At 39.9% G+C, this 12,539-nt stretch overlaps 1 protein-coding gene across 1 annotated transcript; it reads right to left on the reverse strand.

Annotated features, from left to right (window-relative positions):
- Positions 1–511: 511 nt before the first annotated feature.
- On the reverse strand, positions 512–12,457 carry LOC140667168 (uncharacterized). Its single transcript, XM_072894940.1, has 9 exons — positions 11,446–12,457; positions 10,308–10,396; positions 9,907–10,071; positions 9,701–9,817; positions 9,289–9,621; positions 8,634–9,196; positions 8,393–8,538; positions 6,866–8,235; positions 512–6,455 (listed from the first exon to the last, which is right to left on the reverse strand). Exons 1-9 carry the CDS (start codon positions 11,471–11,473, stop codon positions 2,514–2,516), a joined length of 6,753 nt encoding a protein of 2,250 aa, XP_072751041.1. The 5' UTR covers positions 11,474–12,457; the 3' UTR covers positions 512–2,513.
- Positions 12,458–12,539: the final 82 nt, after the last annotated feature.

Raw genomic sequence — 12,539 nt, forward strand, 5'->3', positions numbered from 1 at the left:
AAGAAGGAATGCAAGTAGAATAAAAAGTATAAAAAATAGACTTGTTCTTCGTTAATCATACTTTTAATATACTTTTTCAGAACTTTCTTTTTCTTTATTCATTATATGAATGTACACTTTTTGTTTTAAACGCAGAAAATATTTAAAAAAATAAAAAAAATTTTTTAATATTTTATTTGAAATATTAAGGACCTTATACTAAAAAAAAAAAAAAATACAAATATATACATATATATATATATTTTATATATATTATATAATATATTATATATATTATATACATATATGTATTATATATATGTATGATATATATATATATATATATGAACGTTAAAATACATTAACAAAAAGTACAATGTACAATAAACATATATAGCTATATCAATTAATAAAATGGCAATAAAACGTAAATAATTTGTCGCTATTTAATGAAAAAAAAAAAAGAATTATTTAGAACTTTTTCCCGACATGCGGTTATCCTATTCTTATCACAGAATTAATTTTACGATAGTTTGTAACAAACTGTGTTTTAATTTGTGTCATCGATACATTTACAATATACATTTACAATATATATGTATATATTTATAAGTTTCAATATACCGCTTCTTTTCCTGACGATACTTCGCGAGCGCGCGCGGTTTCATTCGTAAAGATGAGTTAATGAATGTATCATGATAATTAGCGGCATGTGTATATTTCGTCTTTGTGTTTTTGCGCATATGCTTGTACACATATATATATATATTTCTGTGATCTTGTTATAGACTATATATTATATATGCGTCTCTCTTGTCAACATATCTTTATCTTCCATAGCAATTTTCTCTCGTCGCGATCGGATTCGTCCCAGATTTTGCAGTTTTCCCTTTACATCGAGCATATTTTCTATATGCGAGATATGTATTTTATATATACAAAGAAAGCCTAACTCTTACGTACTAGCCTTACAATGTTAGGTAATCTACATAACATACACCAGCAACAGAGTGCGTTCGATATTTATTATACATAAAAATTCTCTTCGGTTTTACGCGCAAAAAATGTCTCGCGCTTTCTAAGGTCGACAATTAATCACTATAAATCAGATTGAATCGAGAATCAACGTAAAATTGACAGCTAGATGACACTCAGCGAATCATGGACCCAAACCTCGGAACTACGGGGGTTTTGTCTGTCACTAATTAATCATAAATCCGAATATTGCATAATTCCATTTTTTTTTCAACACACACACACATACCGACAAGATATACATTCGTTCGCGCGTGCGTTGGTCAACACGAGAAATAGTATTGCATAAAATATATTTGCATGTAAGTAAAATAACAAGTATTTTATATATGTATATAGACAGAGAGAATTTCTCTCAAAATTTATTCTAAATCATGTTTTCGAGAACAACATAGCATTTGAAAGTATTTTATATAATTTTTACTTATTAATATGTATTATGTAGTAAAAATGCAAAATTAAATTTTAATATTACCTTGTAAAATTTTAAATAATTTATTAATAATTAAAATTATATTAACGCCTAAAAGTATATTATTAAAATTAATTTTTAAAAATGTTAATAAATAAAATTAAGTAAAGTTTTATTTTGTTAAACAGAGAAAATAGAATGTAGATAGACTGATATAGAGTAGTTATAGAAATAAAGATAGACTGTATAAATTTTATAAATACGATATTGTCTGTTGCTCAATCCTGGTTAATTTAAAAAAGTACATTATATAAAGAAATGTGGATAATTTTACTGTGTGTAGTTATTTATATTTACATAAATGCCAAGTTGTCCCAAAATTAAAAACATGGGAAAAAATTTATAAAAAATTTATGTTGAAATTTCCTCCGCGTATATATACATATATATTTTATTCTTGTATTCACAAATATATTTTACTCGATATTTTGCACGGAGGAACTTTTGATAGACGTGTGATCGACATACTCTCGTTACTGACTTTGACTTAATTAGAGCTATTAAACCTGTCGGTCTCGTTTTAAAAAACTATCAAAAATTCCTATATTGAAAGTAGACTTGTCCCTTATGTACAGATTATTTTTTTTTTTTTTTTTATACTGGATAGAAGCTAGACTTCCTTCCTTTCGACGAATGGTGTAAAAATGTCAAAGGTACATTCGAATTAGTCATTTGTAAAAAAGGAAGCTGCAGTCAAAGAAATCTACAAAGATCTATTTATCTAGCTTCGTAAAAAGTCTCACACCGTCAATTGCGTAAAAAACAATAGAAAAGACAAGTCGCGAGGAGGCTGTCCCTTATAAATTAAAAAAAAAAAAAAATTAAAAAAATGAAACGAAGGGGTTCATACTGCTCTCTCGCGTGCTCGCCAAGAGACTTTCAATTAACATTCAGTATCGCGCGACGACAGATCTGTCTAAAATGATTCCTTGTCTTCCGGTACGTCGCAAAGTTATGTTCGAGGTCCATTTCATCAGGAAAGTCAATTTGTCATCATCATGAATCGATCTTCTAACAATCTTATCGGCTAAAGCCAGGATCTGTGGTGATGCGGTGGAGGTGGTTGAAAAGCGTAGAGGGAATGGAAGTACTGCTGATAGGTAGCTTGATCCATTAGATTGGGCCCATGTGGTGTCACATAAGAGACTGGTGAAACGTAGGACCTTTGAGCGGCGGCGGCGGCAGCGGCAGCCGAATGCAGAAATGCGTGAGGTGGCGGGTAGTTCCTCGGCTGATTCCCCAGCTTGTTGCAAGCGGTAGGCTGACCCGAGGCGTTCGTCACCGTCGGCGGTACCACTGGTGGCTGCTGCTGCTGCTGTTGTTGCTGTTGCTGCTGCTGCTGCCGTAGGGCCATAGTGTAATAACTGGTCGGACAAAAGTCGTCTGCCAGAAAGGCAAACGTGGCCGCATCCTTGTCGTAGGCGAACGGTGGCACGGCGGTCGCGCCGCTAGTGGATGTAGCGAAGTTGGCGAAGGCACTGCCGGCGGGTGGAACCGCGGCTGCTGTCTTCAGGGCGCCGATGGAATCGGCAGCCACGTACTGCGGGAAAGCGGCTATACCCGCCGCTTGTTGCTGATCAACAGCGGTCGTCGTGACGGCCGTAACGGCCGCGTTTTGTTGCTCCTGCTGTTGCGGATGCTTGCTCTTCCGGCTTCTCTTCGTCTTGGACGGCGTCGCAGTGGACGGCGTCATCGTAGTCGCAGGAGGTGCGGTTCGCGCGTTGCTCTCGCCAGCGCGTCCTCGCGATATCGCCAGGATACCCTGGCTGTTTTTCTGCGCCAGGCTCTGCAGCAGATTGAGCTGCTCAAGCTCAGCCGCGCCAGTACCGGCACCGCGACTATAAGCGGCGAGATGTTCCGGCTTCGTCGCTGGCGGCGGTCGTGGTATAGTTAATAGTTGCTGTTGTTGCTGCTGATCTTTACGATCCGGTGGTGTCCGACCTGGTGGTACAAGACCGAGGCTGAGTCGCGCGTATGCTGGATTAGCCGCCATGGAATCGGCCAAGCTGCCAACGAACGTTGGTGTGCCGTCGTACTGACTGACCGAAACGGAGACCTCCGATTGAGGTAGAGCCATTATCGGGTCGAAACTGGCGAATTGCTCCTGACCCGGACGTGCCGTCGCTTCTTGCGACATACCGCGTGAACTGGTTGTGTCACCACTACCACTGGACGGCGGCTCGTACGCACGTTTCTTCATTGGAGGCGGATTACCGGTGGGACTGCCAGACGTACTGCCGCCACCAGTGGATTTGGAACCGGCATCGAAATAATGCGGACTAGGATACACCGGCCGCGAATTCGGTAGCGGATAACCAGGTTGAAAACCACCTGGATAGAGTGATTCGTGGGCCGTCGTCAAGTTCTCTTGGAATGCTCGCAACTGATTCGGCGAGGGCGCGGGTAATTGTTCCCCACTATTGCTGGACGGTGCTGTTTTGCCAAGATAACCACCGCGTGGCTGGATCTCCATAAAACCAGGTCGTGACTCTTGTGACGTTGATTGCTGCTGCGTCTGTTGTTGACCGCCGCTATGCCTCGAGACGGACCTCTGAAGCTCGTTAGAAAAACTATTCGGATACGTTGGTGGATATTGACCTGGTGATTGATAGATCTGATGATTTGCAGTGTTTAGATTCAACGACGATTCCGACTGAGCAGGAAAGTTTCTCTGTTGATCTCCCGTCGCCGGCTTCTCGGTAGCGTTAGATTTTAGATATTCCGTCCGATGATCGGATTCATTCACGGACGACGATATCGTAGGTGACTGCTGAACGTACCTGGGATTTTGTTTGAAATCTTGAGGATAGCTTGCAGCCGGCGGCGGCGCCGTAGCCGCGGGATACTCATCCGAACTTTTCGATTGAAGCTGAGAATAATTGGCCGTCTGTTGTGGAGAAGGTTGCGAGTAATTGGGTGATTGTTGCGATGGTGTCGCTGGGTTGCAAGCAGACTTTCGTTGAGGCGAGGACTGCGGGTAATTGCGAGATTGTTGCGGCGATGGTTGCGAGTAGTTCGTTGCCGTCGCTGTTCCGGGTGTCTGTTGCGGCGAAAGCTGTGAGTAATTCGGCGGTGTCTGTGGCGAGTGTAACGGATGCGAGTATGTTGGCGGCTGCTGCGGGGACGATTGGTGCGAGTAATTGGTCAGCGATTGTGGCGACGACTGCGAGTACGAGTTATTCTGTGGTGACGGTTCGGAGAATGGTGACGTTTGCGTTTGCGGCGAAGCATGCTGAGGAAAAGTCTGTATTTGTTGCTGCTGATGCGATGATTGCGAGTAACTTCGATCGAGCTGCGGAGGAGTCGGATACGAGGAGTTCAATGATTGCGAAGGTGATGGTTGTGAGTAGCTGGCGGAGCGTGTTTGTGGCGATGACTGAGGCGAGAAACTCGGCGGTTGAGGGGACGGCTGCGAGTAAGCGCTGGGCGGTTGAGGCGAAGGTTGAGAATAGTTCGCGGGTGGCGGCTGCGGCGAGAGACGACCATATCCGGCGGGTTGTTGAGGAGAGGATTGCGGGTACGGAGAGTGCTGCTGTTGCGGAGACGGTTGTGAGTAATTCGGCGGTGTTTGAGGGGAGGATTGCGAGTAGGGTGAGTGCTGCTGCGGAGAAGCTTGCGGATAATTGGCGACCGCCTGAGGAGAAGGCTGAGAATAATTAGCGACTGCATTCTGCTGTGGAGATGATTGCGAATAATTCGGCGTAGGCGGTTGTTGTGGCGAGGGTTGCGAGTAATTCGACGGCGGCGTCCGGGCTGATGTTTGAGGATAAACTGGCTGCATCGGTTGTGGAGAGTGTTGTGGATAGACGGGAGATTGATTTTGATTATTGGCCGGCAACTGTTGCGAGAAGCGTTGCGGCGACATTTGAGAATATGGTTCGCTGGGATTCTCTTGGGGTGAGGTTTTCTGATACGGTGACTGATACGGCGGTTGCGCGTGTACCTGAGGATAAACGGGTGATTGTTGCTCATAGGATGATGGATAGGCCGGTGACAAAGGGTGAGGATTTTGCGGGGATGGCGTGGGTGGCAATTGTGCGCTGTACGTCGGTGGCGTCGCGTAATAAGGACTGTTATACGGACTACTCCCGGTCGATAATGCGTCTTGATAAAATCCCGCGCCTCTTATCGGTTCGGTCGGAGTCATCGCGGGCTGACATTGCGGAGAACGAGCTGCGCGTGGAATGGCTGGTGGTGATTCCTGAGAGAAACTAGACACCGATTCACTGACACTACTACCGCCGGTGCTCAGTCGTCGTTGCCTGCCGCAAAACACTTCCTGTAGATCGCCTTCTTTCTTCATCGGCGCGGTCTCTTCCACTTCTTCGTCTTTCTTTTTTGATTTTGGCGCTCCGAAAGCTTTGAACCAGGCACTCAAATTCGGCGTAGCGGACTTTGGTTTCTGCGCTTCTTCCGTATTCTTAGGTTGAGTCGTTTCTTTGTCCTCCGCTGCACTCGATGTCTTTGTACCCTTAACGCCCAAAATTTTTTCCTCTTTAATATTAGACGGAGTAAGGGCGTGATCCTCTTCCTCGTCATCGTTTGAAAGATTAGGCGATGATACCAAGCTTTTGCAGATCAAATGTATGGAATCTACATTTTTCAGCACAGTACCTAAACTGAGCTTCGGTTCCTCATCAAGATCCTTACTCGATTGATCGTTATCATTTGCGGCGTGTGCTGCGGTGTCATTGGCGTTGGCGTTGGGTAAATTGAGCGGTTTCTTCAAAAGTAAATTTCCCTTACTCTTTCCAGGTTGCAAACGATCGATGGTGCGCTGTATCTTTTTCGGTCGACTCGGTCCATGAGGACCAAATATTTTGATGGAGCTTGGTCTCTTACGCGTAGCAATCTCTGCCTTCGATCCCGATCGACCAGATTCGACTGGAGGAACGTGAAGTACTGGAGAATCACTGCCAGAAGAGAATCCACAGAGTTTGGGCGCATCGTCAAGCCATTTGTTGATATCCTACACACAATAGCCAAATCAATATATCAATATGCATATACAATACATATAATATAAATAAAATGAAAAGAAAGACGTAATTTATCTTATAATATAAATGGTTTTTTTGGAGTCAGTATATTGTTATCGACAAATTATCGAAATATAAAAGTTTTTTACAGAAAATATAAATAAAATATTTTACAAAAATTTATTAACATAATATATCAAAGAATTGTATGAATATCTCTACATTCTAAAACTGTTAGTGTGTCCACATATGTTCACGAAAATCTTATCTTTTTCAATCAGTCATGAAAATCATGTCTCAATATTTTATATCTATAGTTTGTTAATATCCTGTATATATCCTGCATATATTATTCTTCAATAAATATTAAAAATATTTTTTCGCAAATGAAATTACTTACATGAAGTGTTTTCTCTGTTGCTTGATTTAATGCTTGAATCGTAGAATTCTCTTCCATTCCTTTGGTATGTTTAGCATGAACAGCTTTCTTATTTTCATTGATTTCAGATTCTTGTTTCTTAATTATGTCTGCACCCACAGTCTTTTCTTCCTTCGTACCTTTCTTCGACTTTGATCGCTTTGCACTATCTTTGTCATAGTCCTGATAAACATTACTGATTGAAGGCACTTTTACTGAATATGTGAGGCTGTTGCTTTTTACCGTTTTTCTTTGCTTCTCCTTTTCGTTTTTCAATTTTTCCTCACGTCTTCTATCGCTTATCTTATCCTTTAAACTATCAAGTGAATCCACGTCTTTATTACCGATTAACATAGAGAGCTTTTTGGAGATGTGAGTATGCTTTGAATCTAAAGTGCTTTCTAATTCTATATCTTTGGGATCCGTTTGTCTTTTTAACTCTCCGTTCTTTAATTCTTCATTCTTTTTTTGTTTTGATTTCTTATCTTTCTGCTTTGTATGAATCTTGTCGGATTTTTCATCAGCCTTAGTTGCAGTCTTTGAATTTGCCTTCTCTTTCTTACGATTTTTTTTCGTTTTGACATGGGAAGATGGTTTCTTATCTTCCTCAAATACTGCATCGTTTTCTTCTATTTCAATCTTTTTTAATTTACTCTTTTTAGCGTTATCTGTCAATATTCCGGTTTCTTCAAGTTCTTTCTTTTCTATTTTTCTACTTTTACTTTTTACTGGAGATTCATACTCTTCCTCAAAGTCCTCTTTCCGCTTTTTGTTTTCTTTCGTTTCTTTTACAGATCGTACAATTTCCGAATCCTTTTTCGATTGATGTCGCTCTTTGCTTCCTTTCTTATTCGACGTTTTCAATTCTTCTGTTTCTTTAGATAGCTTTTTGGTTTTAAGTAAATTATTTACATCGACGTTTTTTCTTCTTTTCGACGCTACAATACTAGTTCCGGATATTGCACCTTCGCTCTCTTGATCTTCCTGTTCTTCTTCATCTTCCTCCAATTCTTCTTCTTTTACTTTCTTACCCTTCTTCTTTCCTCTTTTCTTCTTTGCAACCTTAATACTTTTACTCCTCTTTTCATCTTCATCCATTTTCTCGTTATTCTTAGACTTTGCCCTACTCTCGGGTTTATACGATTTGGATTTTTTGGTTGGCCTCTTCGAACGTTTACGTGTGTTATGATGCGAAGAAGATAAATGACGCGGAGGATATGACGGAGACGTAGGTGTTCCAGCTAATGATCGAGGAGATGTAGGATCCTCGTCGCTGGATGTCTCCGATTCCAAATACCGACTTACGGCTTTATCGAAAGCTTCCTTAAGATTAACTGCCATTTCCGTATATTCTATAAAATATATAAATTATATTAGTATATTAGTAAATTCATCAATATATGAGTACATAAAATCATTAGAATGGATGTATAACGAACGTGTAATGGACTATAATGGACATATAATGGATATAAATTTAAAGATAATTAGAAAACAAGAATTACAAACCATTATCTGAACCATTGTATTGCCTACAGTTGTCAACGATAAGCCGAAAATCATGTTTAAATTGACTTAAACTTTTGTACGAGCCGCCCTCCAATTTCTCTTCCATGGTACTAAGATCCATAGGCTTGCGTACGACACTGTAGTATCTATAAAAATTATTTACAATATTATTAATTTAACACATTAGATGTAAATATTAATTTTACTTTCAATATATATGTATACGCAAAATTTTGAATACCTCGGCGCATACTCTTCATCCACGGGATCAATAAATGGCCAGGCATCCACATGATCTTTAATACTTTCGAGTACCTTATGCATTCCGACACAACGTTCCTCTTCTTCGATTCTGAACGAATAACCATATTTATACCCATAATTACAAGATACATAATTATCGCCTTGATTACCGATACCCTTTTTCTTTTCCAGATCTTCTACCTCATCCCTAGTGTGAATTACAATTTGGCCAACAGCTGATGCCAAAGAATTGTTTGTCTGCCGTCCTTTCTTCTGAATCGGCGGTGTCGGTAATGGCGGAGTGATGTCTTCCTTAATATAAGTAGATTTTGAACCTTGCGCTTCCTTTTTAGTCCCTTTGTTTGTTTTAGTCTTAATCTTTGATCTGACCATGACTGCGTCCATCTGCGTCGTAGGCTCTTGACTACGAAGCACTCGCGAACTATTACGTTGTAATAATTTACGCCGCTGCTGTTTCTCTTTCAGATCGAACAATTTTGGTATTTCCGGCATAAAGTCTTCAGATAACGTACGGTAAAGTTTGCGCTCGGTATCGTATTCCTTGGAATATAAAGAAATGTCGATAATTTTAAATTCTGCGACAAAAATTGCACAATATACTTTTTTTTTGTAAGGGTAAGAATAATCATTACCGAATCGCGAAATTTTTCAACTAATCTGCTCCAATCCTGTTGAGTAAAACACACAACTTGCCAAACGCTCTCTCGTCCTTTGTTTTCGTTGTCTATTAAACTAGCTTCCTCCTTCTCTTCCTCTTCCTCTTTCGCCACTCTGTTCCGTCGTTTTTTACGCTTTTTGTCCTTTGGCTTACTTTTCTGCTTGTGTGAGGCACTATTAGAAGTATCAATGTAGTCCTCCCGGTACAATCGGGTGCCGTAGAAGTACCAATAGGCAGAATTCTTACGATCATGACCTAAAGGTTCGACTCGCAGGCTATCCGAGTCCAAGTTACTTAACGACTGCTCCTGTCATTTATATTGTTAAGTAATTACATGTATAAAATCGCTCATGTATATAAAAAATCTCGTCTGATTAAATACATACTACGTCTTCAGCGTCTAGCCTGAAGTCACAGAGCGCGCGTAATATTTCTACTTTTTGACGAAGCGGTAATAATTCAAAATCTACGTCTGTATTGAAAGGATTTTCGCATTTGTATTCCTGTATAAATGTACAAGACCATATGTTTTAGTTTTACTTTATGTCAATTGTAAACTCAACATTGCGAGGCAACGTTCAGTAATACTTACTTGACATTTTTTTCGAAAAAGTCTACGTAGAAACATCTGATAATTAAAAGTAGAGATATCATTGCGGGTATCATTTGGCAAGCAACCTTCCAATAATTTCACTATTAGTTCCTGAAGCAGTCGTCCTTCGGTACCTCCGTCCGTTAATAAAGCTTCTTCTAAATCCTAAAATTTAATAGCATATCAATATATGTTTCCTTATATAATATTACATAATATTATAAAATAAAAAATGTAAAAAAAAAAAGAAACCAAAATAATGTACAAGCCAGATAAATAATAACAGTAAAGCTGAAGCAATGGGAGCTATTTACATATAAATAATACTAAAGCGATATACTAAACAAGCCTTATATACATTACTCATAAAAGAGATTTAGCATTTTATTTTAATTAGATACCTCAATATCAAAATCCAGAAGATTGAAGGCAGCTCTAAATAATGAGCAAAAATGTGCTATACTTGGCACCTCCCACCACGATTGAATGTCTAAAAAAAATAAAGGAAAGATTAAAAAAAAAGTTTCTTAATCTCAATCCATCTCTATTTGAAAGTAACCAATGTAATTGTGCATAATGCGTTCACTATTTAAAAATTATATATCAAATTATTAATAATATTAATAATAATTTTGAATTTCATATAACACATACATTTTTTGTTTAAATATATTTCAAAAATAATTTTTTTAAATATTTACATCCCTTTTTTATTTATATATTTTCTTTATTAAATACAAATATATAATATTCTTCTATTTAATCTTTTAAATATTTAGATACACAAAGGAAAGAAAAAGAATAAATAATATATTGAAAATTCACGTGATATTTTTTATTATAAAATGGAAATTATTATATCATGATTACACCTTTCTACAGCTTTCTAAATATTTCTAGTATAATCCTTTACATATTTGCAACAGACATTGGTTTGATTTGTTCAAACACAATCATCTCATTTATGATAATTAATGTTCATTATGTCACCTCATAGACACATATCTCACACACAACAAACATTTTTCAAACATTTCATCAATTTTACAACTATAAAGGATACAGACATGAAAATACATGCATAATAAAAATTTTAATTATGTAAATTGGACAATTTTTTTCCTGTAATTATTTTTATATAGCTTTGAATATATTAATACACATCAGCTTGCAAATAATCAAAAATATAAAACTTTGAAAAAAAAATTTTTAATAAAAAATCAAATTTCTAATTGACACTTTCAATAAAGCTGACAAACATAAAAAATAATACTGTGTAAAATTGTACACTTTCTTCAGGTTAAACATTTAAGGCTCAGGATTATAATAAGTAGAATATACATAAGTAAAAGAATCTGAATCTAAAACTAGAGAGAGAATCCGAAATTACATCTGCTGCTACACAAAGATCTGACACTATTTCAACTTACATTGCTATTTCAATTGACATTTCGGACAAATAAAAAAAAAAAAAAAAAAAAATTATCGAAGAATATGATTTTTATCACGTTTGGTGCAGTTTTCCGTGCGGTGACTCACCTAGGATCCCGATGAAAGTAGGAAACATAACCCGTCGTGTGGCGGGCGAACCGGACGAATCAGGGTGTCCAGGGCGGGACACGGGAGCTTGACGTTGGTCGACGTTTAAGAGTCGGGTCGCAGCAGCCGGGCGGGCGCTTTCCTCGGATCGCCTTCCTCGGTAGGCCGGCGCCGCAGCAGCGGCAAGGGAGGGCCAGAGCGAGAGAGACGATCTAAAGACTTCTCGTAGAGCGTACAGACTATGTGCGCGACGAAGAGGATCGAGCAAAACACTTCCGCCGCCCAGCGGTATGGGTATATATATATATGTATATGTATATATATAATATGTATATATATATATATATATATATGTATGTGTGTGTGTGTGTGTGTGTGTGGTACGTGTATCTGTGCGCAGAGCCCGTATCTCAAGGCACCGGGATGCACGTCAGCGGTGAATGACACTCGTAGCGGTAGTCCCGGTAGGCGCGCGCGAGCGTGGCGCGTTCGCGGGCTCGCATAGCTCGTGGAGGTTCGCGAGGTCGCCGACCAAGTGCAGGATCCACGCAAGTGGATTCGCGGCCAAGTCGATGGCTGGCGGCGCCGATCTATCTATCTATCTCGCCGACGACGGCCGTGCGGCTCGATCATCCCGAGCGGGACGCGCAACGACGCGAGACACATAACCGCCAGCCGCTATTGGTATCCGCGGCTGTCCTCGAACTGCGTTTTACCGACGACCAGCACGACGACGACGACGACGATGACGCTTGATGCGCGCGAGCGGCAACGAAAGCGACGCGCGCGCGTGTCGATTACGCTTTTGTCGAAAAGGCGGGAGACTTGTCCTCTTGCGCGTTCGGAAGATCGGTCCGAGACGCGACACCGTGAGCTTCTTGCAGTCCCGTGTTGTCGACGGTATATCCTCCTGACCTGACCTGACCTGTGATACGACTACGCACACCGTAGACAAACGATACACGGGCGCGGACTAGCGCGAACTATGCAACAACAACTGCAACCCGCGGGCGTATACCCGGCAATGTGTGGTATACAGATGCGTCGTCGACTGGTGTTTATGTATAAAATCACTAGAAACTTTGTAGGTACTT

Source organism: Anoplolepis gracilipes, chromosome 1 (assembly GCF_047496725.1).
Source record: "Anoplolepis gracilipes chromosome 1, ASM4749672v1, whole genome shotgun sequence".
Classification (NCBI taxonomy): Eukaryota; Metazoa; Arthropoda; class Insecta; order Hymenoptera; family Formicidae; genus Anoplolepis; species Anoplolepis gracilipes.

What these genes read in the sequence shown, in the direction of transcription:
- LOC140667168 (XM_072894940.1), bottom strand. Translation starts at nt 11,473, where the DNA reads ATGTTTCCTACTTTCATCGGGATCCTAG. An exon ending in TTGAAAAATTTCGCGATTCG is followed by an intron (nt 9,197 to 9,288) that starts GTAATGATTATT and finishes TTATATTCCAAG; the next exon opens with GAATACGATACCGAGCGCAA. An exon ending in CAACAGAGAAAACACTTCAT is followed by an intron (nt 6,456 to 6,865) that starts GTAAGTAATTTC and finishes TATTGTGTGTAG; the next exon opens with GATATCAACAAATGGCTTGA.